The 13758-nt window shown below is 41.8% G+C and overlaps 1 protein-coding gene across 2 annotated transcripts in view; it reads left to right on the top strand.

The window, feature by feature from the left end:
• Window positions 1–201: 201 nt before the first annotated feature.
• The window catches only part of LOC148031138 (uncharacterized), an 85023-nt gene continuing 71466 nt past the window's right edge, over window positions 202–13758 (top strand). The window contains exon 1 of one of the 2 annotated variants that reach the window (XM_087684676.1): window positions 202–553. In XM_087684676.1, the coding sequence (XP_087540802.1) occupies window positions 363–553 (191 nt within the window). In that variant the 5' untranslated portion in view covers window positions 202–362. The remainder of the gene's footprint in view (window positions 554–13758) is intronic. The other variant, XM_087684675.1, reaches the window with a different exon arrangement.

Here is a 13758-nt window from a genome sequence, read left to right as displayed (position 1 = left end):
GTATCCTGTTGCACTATAGAACGGGGGTTTTCGCCTCCTCCTGCTTTTGCTCGGAATGCCCGACAATTCAAATTCCATAAATGTCAAAAAGTATATCAATTGTAATTTAAACTAAAAAACCACAAAATTGCAAATTGCAATCCAAAAAGAGACATCGAGCTGCACGTGTAATGATGTAATGATGTAAAACACTTTATGTGATTTCAAGTAAATGCAAGAGAAGGCTTTTCCCCCGAGAGTTAGTCGTCAAATCAGAACTCAAAGCTTGCACGCTTCTCGCCTGCGACGATGGTCGTCAGGCTGCTCTCTCTTGAGTGATTCTTTCGATACAACAAGAGATATTTTCGACACAGGAAGAGAGAATGGGAGAAGGGAAAAGCCTCTTGCCATGGAAATCCAGGCCTAAAGCAGTTCTCGACGGCTTGCAAGGTATCTGCATCGTCCATCACCACAGTAGCAATGGCAGCGACAGCAGCAATGGCGGCAATAGCAACAGTAGTCGCACTTGGAGCCAAGTGGCAGGCTTCGAAGACTCACAAAAGCTTCTTCTACAGTAAGTCCACGGCCCTTCTGAAGGGAGAAAGGAGTCTGTTTCTCTCTCTTTGTTTTGCCCCGGGAGGGGGATCTGCATGTAACTCTCTCTCTGCATTAGCTGCCGATCGCCTACAGGGAATGTGTGCTCGTCCTCCTGTGAGGGCTGCATGACGCCGAAAAAGCTGTTTTCAATTGTAAACGTTGCTTGTCTCTTGTGATGGATACTTATTATTTCCTGTGCTTATGATCAAACTGGAGTGCTATATAGAACCAGCGATTTCACACATTCAATAAGTATCTCCGGTGCTTATGATCAAACTGGAGTGCTATATAGGGCCAGTGATTTCGCTCACTCAGTTGCAGATCATGGAAGTATCTCACTGAACACCTTTTCTTTTGCCTTGTCACTTTGTCTTCTCGAGTTGCATTAATTCTTTCAGGCGTTTCACATTGCAGTATCATCTCTCTGTTATTTCTTATTTAGACTTGCCATCATTATGCATGTTCAGACCGTAATGAACTAGAAAGTTCAGTTTCAAAGTGTCAGGTTTTCTCTTGTTCATCATCCAGAGTACTTGTATTTTGTGGTTGCTGCACATGCATTGCTTTACTTGAGAAACGGAAAGTTGTATTCTGTAATGAGAAGACAAAGGAGATGATAGACTGGAGTCCTCGAGAGGCCAAGAGGCATAGCAGGAACTTTGTTGGGGCATCAAAGGGTTTGTCAAGTTCTTTTGTTCACAAAAGTCCCCTGAACCTTCCAAATGTTGCACATCATAAATCCTACTAGCATAGAACCTGAGCCTCCCTAGATATCAATCACCTCTACCACTTTATTGGTGTAAACAGCAAGAAGCATAGGTGAGAGAGGGATCCCTTGCTTCATCCCAATGGTGCTGCTGATCCCATTTGACGAAGCCCATAGCTGTGAAAAATCCCCTTGCCTTGGTGAAGCTTTGATATGCACACAATTCATAGTATGATTGTAAAAGTTACACAAACATTGAGGCACATCTCTAGAAACCTTTGATATGCCTCACCATGGAGCATGGAGATTACATGTAGAGTGCACTACTACCTCCATATTCTTTCATTTGGACACAATGGAGGGGCATACATACAAGCTCCATATTCCTAATTGTTGGCTAATGTGGTCAAGGCACGATGAAGAAATTGCCATGTTCTACCACGCCTTGAGGGAGGTAGTCCATTGGGTTGCTGCTTGTGTAGTTCTCCCTTTGCCTTCAACTTATTGACTTGCACTCTTTTTTGATAATGTTTTCATGGCTTGGTTGTGAAGATACATTAGGTTTTGCAAACTCAACAAACAAGTTGAGTATACAAGGTGTGATGCAATGAATGGCCAAGGAGCAGATGCTGTCAAACAACTACTATATCTATGAGGAGCTGGCCGAGGGATGAAGTATGACATATGCTCTCTTGATGGATCCCTATTGAGCTAAAAAATGCATTAGAAACTTAAAGCATTCAATTAGCTCTTTAAAACAGTCCCAAAACATGTTATTACCAAACTTTCATTGAAATTACCAAACTTTCCTAGAGAGTGGTTTGTGTCCCATAAGCCAAACCCTAATTTGGGAGAATCCACACATCTATAAATAGAAGGCTTCCCTTCCACTCAGCCCATTTTGTTTTTGCAGATTCTCCATTAGCTGGTGCCATTGTCCCATTGCTGTCTACACCCCATCATTGGTGGATATCTCAGTTCATGGTGCTCCAAGCTGGTGTCCAGCTCCTGGTGATCAGTCTATTCAGCCCAAATTGCTGCATTTACTGCTGGTGTCCAGCTCCTGGTGATCAGTCTTTTCAGCCCAAATTGCTGCATTTACTGCTGGCAACTCCTCTATGGCCTGTCCATGGAGAGTTCAAGCAGTCATCATCATCCTTTATGCCTCTGGATAGCTGCGCTTGCTGCAGACAGCTTTTCCTCACCTGTGTGTGCAGATTGTGCAGCGGCCAGCCTTCCCAGGGGCAGCAGAAGGCTGTATTTTGCAGTCCCAGCTGTTGTCTACATCATCCTCTTCATTCTCAGCACACTGCCCACACTTTGTGCCACCATTGCCTGTTTCAGCCTGACCTAGACACACAGATCTGTGTTTGCAGCTGCTGATCATGCACACAGACTGCCTGTTGCAATTCGGGATCGTTTTAGAGTACAACACACTCTTCAGCTTCTCTCGCTGCCTTGGTCCTTTGGAGACATGGGAGTTCAAGGTTTTGTGTTCACTCTTGCATAGTGTGTTTACTGCATTGAGCATTCTATTCATTCATAGTGTGTTCACTCTTGCATAGTGTGTTTACTGCATTGAGCATTCTATTCATTCATTGTTTACACTTCTTTCATCTTCATTGTCTTTGAGTTACTCTTCACCTTTGTATTCTTTCACCATCACTTTGCGTACACTTGTGTTCATCTTTGGTGCTTGAGTATTTCTTGGTGTTGGAGCGTCTATCTACAATCCCAAGCGTAGCAGTCCACCAATACTCGATGCTGAAACTTGATGAAGAAGCCAAGGCACTAGTGACAATGGGAAGGGATGACAAATATTGTAGTTCTTAGGCAAGTGAGAGATGCAAAGGCTAGCCACAATGAAGTGATGATGCAAGGCAATAGGGAGAGAATGTTGAATGCAAACATGCTTATGGCATGAGGTTGGAGATGCAAACCAAGTAGCATGTGAAGAGATGCCAAAAAGAATTGTGGACAGCTTGGGTGATAGTATTGCAAGTTGGCGATGAAAGCATACAGGATGGGTGACAGCATTGGATGCAAATGCAAGAGGGAGAGGTAGGGTTGCAACATGTGACGATGACAATGAGTGTTGAAGAGCTAGCATTGAATGCAGAATCACAAGGATGAGAGTGGCAATATCCATGATTCCCTATTATAGAATTGTGAATGCTTTGAGCTAATTGTCTTATCAAAGTTTAGAATTTGTATTAATCCAATATAATGTAGAATGTTTTTTGGAGCTATACTAGAGTCGAATGAATTTAGCAAATAAAATGATGTTTAAGTTTAAGGTTAATTTTTAGTAGCTTGACATTGGCTACCATGTCTCTTTGCCTATGTATCTAAGTCATTTACTTTGATGCCTTTCTTATGCATGATGTTTGGTAAGTCTCTCATGCCAAATATATGTGGGTTTGCATGTTTGCCCTTTATGCAAGAACTTTTGATTTTTTGCTTTAGTGTCCATGCCGCTAGACCATACGGTCATTGTGTCAATTACCCTTTTTCTATTCTCCAATTGCATACTATTGTGTATCCATATGCCCAAAAATAGGTGTTGTCATCTTTGAATCAATGTCTATATGGACGTGTGTTTATTTGTTTACTGGCTATTTGTAATATCTCGATTGCTTATGTATGCCAGTGAACATAAACATATTTAGTGGAGTGTGTATGCCAAGGCCTAAATACCCCATGTCATTTGTAACTTATAAGTATGTCCTTAATATTTGTGATTTTGTTGGAGTATGCAATGGAATTGGAGGGATGGAAAAAGAAAGAAAAGAAATAATGTTGAACACAAGAATAGAGAACTTAGGGATGCGCATGAATGAGCAATGAATTCCATAGATGAGATGAGAACAAAATACAACCTCAAGGGGCACAACTCTCAATGACCATTGATCTCTCTAGCATATCCAGTCCCTCTCTTAGTAGATGCAAAACGACATTGAGATGATAAGATGGAGGAGGATATTAATGCAAAGAAGATTCATTACACATTAGACCTTAACTAGCTCATTAAAACAGCCCCAGAACTCAAAAATTACCAAAGTTTGTGTGCCTCACAAGCAAACACCCAAAGTTTGGGAGGATCCATATCTATAAATAGGAGGTTGCCCAACCACTTGCTCCATCCTTGTCCTAGTTCTTCCATCCATCAAGCACCCTCCATCCATTAGATACTTCATCCAGCTATTGCCATAGTAATCCTCAATTGGTGCTTATCAGTTTGGCGACTCCACCAGTCCATGTTTCACTCTAGTTTGCGGCCACTATCACCTCTAGCTCCTGACTGGCCATCCATAGCTGTTGCCTTCATCTTGGTGACTTCTTTAGGCCGTGTTTTACTTGATTTGCTGTCATCTCCATTCAGTATGTTGTTATGGTCATCTCTAGCTGTTGCCTTCATCTTGGTGACTTCTTTAGGCTATGTATGAGCACGACGGAATCTCAGAGGATTGGAGTACGCATACAACTATTGGTGCATTATCTTCTTTGGCAGCTTCTTTTGGCAAGCCCGTGCTTGTTTGATTTTTGACAATAAGAAGATCATGGCTTAATCGTGTAAAGTCTGGACGGCCATTAGAAATTCTAGGCTGTCTTTTCATCATCAACTTCTGAATATTTATTTGCCATCACGCTATCTTCTTCTCAGAAAATCCTTCCAAAATTATATTGGAACGAGTAACATCTTCCATAAGATATGATTGATACTCATTTCTTGCTGTGGTTTGTATTCTTATATCAAAATAACTGGGATTTTTGTCATATCTAAAGAGTGCAAAAGTGCCCCGCAATGTGTACGAGTTCCCAGCAAACAAGATTGTGGAAAAGCTGATTAAAGACTATCATCTTCATCAATAAGTCATATTTCAAGGCGGTGACATCGTGAGCCTTATCTCTGAAGAAGGTGTTCTAAATAAATGTTGTGATCAAATTGTCTACAAGGAAAATGATTTTTCTCATCCTTTGGGACCTTATTATTTGGCAGTTCCATCACTTCAATTTGCCTCGCTTTCATGCTTAACCATGGCAAATTACCCTCTCTTGTAAGCGAGAAGCTTTGAAAATATCTGTTGTGAAAGATACATGAAACTTATACTTTGAATGCATCAAATCAAGAATTTGGTGAATTGGATCTTGTGTTCTGAAAAATTGTGAAGATGGAAATTCTTGTTTCCCATTTCACCTTATCATGTCCTCATCTGTATTCGATCGAATGTGAATTCTAGCTATTCTTTAAATATTTGTCTTGAATTGAGTACTCTTCATCAGTCATTATTTCCATCTCAAAGCGTCCCTGTGGTGAGCAACTTTCTTGAACCCCTGCACAAATTCCATGCGACATCGTCATAGCACTCAGGATCCATATTTGATGCATGACACACGTGTTAGGGTGAAGCAATGCGGAAGCGAATGACCATGACAAAGAGTGAACGGAGAGAGAAGAGAGAAAGAAAGAGAGTAAAATGCAGAAAATCTGCAGTGAAGAACGCTGTATAAGAATGAAGAATTATACACGGGTGCAGAGAGAATATCTGCGTATGTCTCCGCCTTGAGGACCTCGATCTTCGTCAGTCCGAGTGCTGTCTTTGTCACTAGCAGGCTGAAATCTGTCAGATACAAGTGATCAAAACTGTTGGAAACTCAGTCTTTAGAATGCCTCGTAAAAATGCCAAAATAGGTAGGTCGGTTGCATTTAATGCTGCCGACTGCAGTTGGATAGTCCGACTGTTGCCACGTGGCAAAATTGCCACGTGGCAGGGAGCTGAGTGCTAACAACATGGACACCTCCCTTAACCAGCTCTTATGAGAGCCACTGGCTATTGTGGATAGCTCTCTTCTTCAACAATTTGTACATTTTCATTCATCTATTCGTTCATTACTCAACTATCTTTATTTTGCATTTTTACATTTTTTTCGTGTATGCATTAGTGTTTGAGTTCACTATGTCTTAGTTGTGCTCATACACTATGTTTTGCTTTTGCAAAACTTAGCATATCTCCACATGCTATTAGAGCGCCACTTCCAAAGGGTTACTTGTGGCTATTGTGTGTGAAGAAATACCCTAATACATAAACACAAATAACACTGCACGACAAAGCACAAACTGATAGAAGAACATAGTTAGGGTTAGGGTAACTCAAAGACAATGAATACAGAGAATGAATGAAGTGACATGACTATTGAATATACAATGCTCATGCAGCAAACACACTATGCAGTGAATGAATATTGAACCTTGAACTTCTATATCTCAAGGATCAGGGCAAGGGTGGTGAGCTGGAGAGTGTGTCGTACTCGGAATGGATCCTGAATCACAACAAGGTAGCCTCCGAGTGTTGAACAACAGTAAACATAGCTTGTGTGTGGCTGGACTTGATGTAGATGGCAGTCTAGAGAGAGTGTGCGCTGTAAACGTAGGCTGAGGAGAGAATTTGCAAATGTGGTAGGGAGGAGAGAAAACAATAGTGACAGCTAAGAGGAGAGAGAAAACTGGTAGGGCGGTAGCTGGGGTTGCAAATGTAGCAGTATGCTAACGTGGTAGGCTGTACAACAGCTGGATAGGTGGATAGTAGTAGTCACTTGGTTGAAAATAGTAGGAAAATGATGATGGAGGGCTAGAAACAGGTGCCAGATGAGTGAAGATTGCAATGGACAGCTTGGACTACGATGTCCTCCATGAACGGGGTGTGGACAGCAGGCAGAAAACACCCGAAACTTGCAAAAAAGAGATTAAGATGGAATATAGAGTAGCATACCTATTTATAGAAAGTTTGGGCCCTCCCAAATGGGTTTGTGCTTATGGGATACATCCACTATCTAGGAACACATTTCTTTTAAATAAACAAGGTTTATTTCTTAATTAAGCATGCTTTGGTGTTTAAGTGAAGCTAATGCTAATGCATTTTTAGCTCAACAGCCTCTCTCAGGCCCAACAACGGTGCCACAAGAAGTAGGCTAGCTAAGCCCTTTTGGTCTTAAAAAAAAAAAAAACCAAGGCATCCCATCCCAGAGCAGCTCGAGCATTGGACAGAGGGTGTGCGTCAGCTGCCTAGTGGCCTACTAATACTATAGAGGTGATGGTTATCTTACGAAGGGAGCCCAAGTGATCACCCCAGAGAGAATAGGGTATCGGATAAAGGGTGCATGGCGACTATCCAGTGGCCTACCAAGTCTTGTAAAGGCGGATGGAATCAGGTATGGATTTTTTTGTTGAGGCCTTTGTAGTTTTGATAGATTTAACATTAAGTGAGGGTTTCAAATAAGTTTTTATCCTATTGAGTATCCGTGCCCGAAAGGAAGAGTGATAAGGGATGGCCAAACCCAAGACCTTCACAAAACAAGCATACTATTCCTACCATTATTGGGTGTTGAAGAAGGAGAATGGCTAAGATGTGGGTGACACAAATATAGTAAAGATGTGAAGCAAGCAAGACAAGCAAAGCAAGTACGCAAGCTAGGGAGAACTGCCTTGGAGTTTGCCATGTGCAATGCCACGAATATGGTGGATCCAAAATCGACCACTCCAAAAGACTGAAAAGGGATAAATGCACACAGATGTATGTTTACATGAGCAAAATGCCAATGTATGGGGTAATGCAAAGGGAGATGCAAGATGTGATGCTCACGCAAAATGCAATGCAATGGTGCCACCTGGACAGTGTCCTTGTAGGGGAATTATTCATTTGCCCAAGTGTCCTTTTACAATCATATCATTGTGACAGTGCAGATGAAGTTACAAATGTCCATAAGTACAATGTAAAAGAATAAATGAATGGAAAAATTATAAGCATCATCACTGTCATATCAAGAGAAGTAGTTGTCCCCTCTCAAACTGGAAGGGAGAGCAAGAGGGAAGTATCCTCTCAAGAAGTAGGGGAGGGTATACCCAAGCCGATCTTGGGTAGAAGGTACTGAAGAACTGACCGATTAACTCCTTTGGTCAAAATGTCTACAAAATTGTTTGATGAAGGCACAAACTCTGGGCAGATAGTGCATAGCTCCATAGCTCAACCTGCTCTTTGGAAAAGTGAAAGTGGACTCCCATATGTTGTATCCATAGTGTGATGATCGGATTGTTCACAAGGGCAGTGGCACATTGGTTGTCGTAGTAGACAATAGTGGGAGAGTCACAAGGGAAGTGAAGCATCGCTAGTAAGCCTCGGTGGTGCCATCGAAGAGAGCCCTATACTCAGCCTCGGCCTTGGAAGCGCCACCGTCTCTTGCTTATGGCTCAACCAAGAAATGGAAGCTGTGCCCAAGATGAAGAGGATCTCCTGCCTAATGAGAATTAGTGTACCCTTGCAAACATAAATCAAAACCATAAGTGAGGCCATGAGAATAAGTACACTGTAAATAACGCAACACACGAAGACATATAAACCAATGTGACATCCTAGGTGCTGCGAAATACTGATCGAGAATGTTGACTGAGTAAGCTAAGTCTGGCCTAGTATGAATTAACCAAAGAAGTTTTCCTACAATAGACCTATAGGTATGCATCTCAAAGGACTGACTTAGGATATCCCTCGACAAGTGGACAATGGGATTGAGAGGTGTGGCCATTGGTCGTGTTTGGTCCGTAGTGAACTATTTCATGAGTTGAAGTGCGTACTTCTGCTATGACACAAAAATACAACCCCTAGATTGAACCACCTCATGAATGTTTCCATAAGGTGCCGGTGGAGATGGAGGCACTGGGAGACGTAAGCCTTGTCCAAATGTCGGTTGGGATAGAGCATAATGGCTAGAGGGTCCATTAGGTAATGCCATGGAGGAAAATTGTTTCACCAATTGATCCATAGTCGGGAGAGATTGGGAGGAATACCCAAGCTGCAATGATCCCGAGAGTGTGTAAGGAAAAGTTGGAACACCACCCGGTTGAGGAAGAGATGAGGTCCTAATGGCTGTGCCTAAGTTTGAAGAACCTCTCGGTGTGGTGAATGAAAACACTTGTGATCCTACATGAGATGCAACATGCGGTGCACTTGATGTGATGGAGGCCGAAAGTATGTGGCAGCAGAATAAGAGGATGGATTGGGAGGGAGATTAAATGGATTTGTGATAGGTGTAGGTGTGGGAAATAATGTGGTTTCCTTTCGTTCATTAAATGCGTTAAATTGAAATGATGATGATGAAGATGTATCTACTTCATTTTGACCTTTGAAAAAAAGGAAAAGAAGGGGAAGGAGTACTCATAGTTTCTTGTTTCAACTGCTTACCTAGACTTGAGTTTATAAAGACACATCTGTCTTCCTCATTACTCGTAAACCAGAAATTGTTTTACATATGTTCTTCATCATGAAAATCATCCATACCAATAGGAGAAGGGGAATCATCATTAACAAAGTCTGAAATGGTAGATATACATGGCATTGGAGAGAATAAGTATGAAGGCAATGGAGTGTACTCTGTGTCAGTTTCCACTTGTGGATGGCTAGTCCTAAGTGGAGATTCCGCCCTTATGCATGGTCAATAGATTGGTACATCAAATCTAAAGGGTGAAATTCAGACTTACCTTCTATTTGCTGTTGGGCTCTATGCATCAAAATGAGATCGTACTTAGCTGTAGTGATCTTGTAAGGTCATGGAACTCCATGGTAGTTCAATGTCTGTTTGGCTATGTCGGGAGCTTGTAAAGCAAGCTGTGAGGCCCACTCTGACTCGTCCCTTGATGGATTTAGCTTGGATCTGAGAAGTGGTGCGGAAGTAGTGTTCGAAGTCATCTGCCCTTTTGTTGTTCTTGCTTCTTGTGTAGAGCTTTCAGATTAAGGCCTAGGTTTCTCTGAGAGAACTCGGCTTTGATACCATGTGAAGAAATACCCTAACATAGAAACACAAATAACACCGTATGTCAAAGCACAGACTAATAGAAGAACACAGTTAGGATTAGGGTAACTCAGAGACAATGAACACAAAGAATGAATTTGAATGATATGACTACTGAATATACAATACTCATGCAGCAAACACACTATGTAGTGAATGAATATTGAACCTTGAACTCCTGTATCTGAAGGGTTAGGGCAAGGTTAATGAGTTGGAGAGTGTGTCATACTTCGAACGGATTCCGAATTGCAGCAAGGCAGTCTCGGAGTGTCGAACATCATTAAATGTAGCTTGTGTGTGGCTAGACCTGATGCAGATGATAATCTAGAGAGAGAGTGTGCTGTAAATGTAGGTTGAGGAGAGATAAAATCTGTAAACGCAGCAAGGAGAGAGAAAACAGCAGCGACAGCTTAGAGGAGAGAGAAAATTGACAAAGCGGCAGTTGGGACCTGCAAACGCAGCAGTATGCTGACGTGGCAGGCTGTATGACAGCTAGATGGGTGGATAGCAGCAGTTGTCTGGTTGGAATGATGGAGGGTTAGAAACAGGTGCTAGATAGGTGAAGATTGCAATGGACAGCTTGGATTGCGATGTCATCCACGAATTGGGTGTGGGCAGCAAACTAAAAACACCTTAAACTTGCAAAAACGAGATTAATACTGAATGGAGGATAGCATATCTATTTATAAAAAGTTTGGGCCCTCCCAAGTGGATTTGTGCTTATGGGATATAGACAATCTTTGGGAACACATTTCTTTTAAATAAACAATGTTTCTTTTATAATTAAGCATGTTTTGGGGCTGTTAAAGTGAAGCTAATGCATTTTGAGCTCAACATTAGGGAATTTACTTGGTTTGCTCTTGATTGCACTATATGTCACGTGTTGATTCACAATGACTCAAATCACTTCATCTTGGGATCCTTTGGTGCTTTTCAAATTTCAACCTATTCCTTCAATGGAGGCTTTGTTGAGGCATTATGATGTTAATTTGGGGGACAACACTCCATATTTGGGGGACAACACTCCATCTACTAACCATTATTTTGTTGTCCCCCCATCTACTAACCATTATTTTGGGGATCATTCACCAAGGCCCAACTCTTCTTCTCGTCTCATATTCCTTCACAAAATGCATCTTGGTGGAACATTGTGTTGACAAGACGGTTAATTTCTCAGTTGAGGAAAGACTATCCACTTCAGTCATAATCAAAAGTTCAAATTCTTCATGATAAATTCGGATGGCAGTTTATGCAATCCATCTTTGAATGAGCTGATTATGTCTATACCACTCCCTTAGTTATGTAGGAACCGATTGTTAATCATTGTGGAGATTTAGATCGGGACTTCTATGGATTTGAACTTTGAAGAAAATTGTGTGATTAGAGATGTACCACAAGGTAATCCTTTATCTTCTGTTTCATTTGAGTATGAGTTCGGTGCTTCACATTCAACTTCACATTTTTTGTCCTTCCCTCCGACTATCACTTCACATTTAGGATCATCTACATTTAATCTAGAATCCTACTTTATATCCACCATAGGTTATCTTGTCTTAGCTCACACAGTCTTTGACACACATTTAGGTCTTAGGCCATCATTAGGCATTTAGAGGTGTATCACTTTGCACCTTCTTGTTTTGTTGTCAGGAATGCCACCCGTACACTATATACCTCCTGCATATTAGCATGTGCTTCACTTTTTGTTCTCTAGTCTTTTCATGTGGGGAGCCCCCCTCCTGCACATTGGATTACCCTTGGTGGTTGCTCAAACATACAAATCCCATTCTTATCGTGATGAGTCATCTCCTTCATTGATGGAAACAAGAAGTGGAAAGGAATTACACACGCATTTAGACCCAATCCCGCCCTCCCTGCTTGATCCCAAACATGGACCACATTTTGATAGTGTTGCTTAATAATCACAAAGACCCTTTTAACATTACTTGCCTAAAAAGAACAAGTTTTGTACCTTTTGCCAAAAGCCTCTTTTAGTCTCTGTAGTGCAGCTTCAATATCTTTCGGTCTTCTCTCTAGTTGTTGGATCCTAAGAGCTAAGGGCTCTTTTCTGGTTAAACCTTCTTTCCATATATATATATATATATATATATATATATATAGAGAGAGAGAGAGAGAGAGAGAGAGAGAGAGAGAGAGAGAGAGAGAGAGAGAGAGAGAGAGAGAGAGGCTTGGGAGGAAGAGAGAATTGAGATAGAGAGAGAGAGACTTCAAAGTTCACAAATCATGATCATTAAATTATAATTTATAATACTAAACTCAAAATTATAAATAATGAAAGAAACAAATTTAAAAGACAATGTATTCCTCAATGATAGCTTGCCGAATGTGGTGATAAATAAATGAATGCTCAGTTGTGTTCCTTGCCCTTTTGCCAATGTTTATAGCCTGCAAAAAGTAAGTATTGAGTGGCCATGAGACAAGTATGTTGATGATACTTTGTTTCTTATGATTAGTCCATCGATTGGCAAGAATGGAGCAACCATATTTGCCTTTCTCTAAGAAAGACAACCAATCCATGCATATGACGAGGAGCTTGAGAGAGAGAGGATTGCTTGGCAAGCATAGGAGTTGGTGCCAATACATCTCTTTCTCCTCCTTTAGTGGATTCCCCTCTGAGAATCTCGGTTTGCAATGTTTTGAGAGATTTTTTTGCATGGAGTAGCTTGTCCCTCCATTTTGGAAAGATGTTAGAGAAGTCGGGTCGCACGACTTGTGTAGCACTTCTTGCAATACGTGCACGTCCAATGGTGGAAGTTGGACTTCTTTGTGCCCCTCTTTACATGGATGGCATGCAACTTGAAGGTCTCGTGCTTCTCATGAGTCATGATATCAATGTCGGATAGAGAGGCTGGAGGGAGAGTGAGGGAGAGAGAGAGGGAGAGTGAGATACTTGACTCTTAAAAGTTGAAAGAGGGAGAGTTTGGGTAAACTTGAAAGTGCAAGAGTGAGAGAGAGGGGATGGAAGAGGCTTGAGCCTTGAGCCTTGATAGATTGATGCTTGAAGAGGAAGGGGTTGTGGGAAAGAGGAGAGAGTGAGAGCTTCAAGAATCACCACCAAGAATCAAGATTCAAGAGAGGGAGATGAGAATGGCAAATGCTTGTTGAATTGGTGTGGAAGCATGGAGGAGAGGAGCACCTTTTGTTGTTGAGAGAAGAGTGTGAGAGAAAAGAGGGAGGGCTAAACAATCAAAGGAGGGTCAAATAGTCAAAGAGAGCTGGATGGAATCCGAGGAGGCTAGGGAGGAGTACATAGCTGGAAATGGGGGCGGGTTGAAGTATCCAAGTCTTGCTACCATAGTATCGCGAAACACCGTTTCGGTAGCTCTGAAACGGATCGGCTGTTTCGGACTGGAACAAAAACAGCAGACTGCCGTTTCGTGATCTTGCGGTCCGTTTCGGTGTTGGTTATCCATCGCACCGGATCGCAATTTGAGTCCGGTTTCAAGCTTCCCAACTCCCGACTCGCGCAGCACACTCGTCCTCCTCCTCCTCTTCTTCTTCTTCTTTTTCTTCTTCTTTTTCTTCTTCTTTTGAAGGTCGTTATTAAGTTCCATGGAGTGGCTTTTGAGTTGAGCTATGAGCTGCTGCTGATGCTACTGCTGCTGCTGCTGCTGCTG

The sequence above is a fragment of the Lygodium microphyllum genome, chromosome 9, assembly GCF_053477565.2.
Source record: "Lygodium microphyllum isolate KBCC chromosome 9, Lygodium_microphyllum_v1.1.10, whole genome shotgun sequence".
Lineage (NCBI taxonomy): Eukaryota > Viridiplantae > Streptophyta > Polypodiopsida > Schizaeales > Lygodiaceae > Lygodium > Lygodium microphyllum.
The sequence above is the reverse complement of the archived record's forward strand: the minus strand, read 5'-3'. Positions and strand labels throughout refer to the sequence as shown.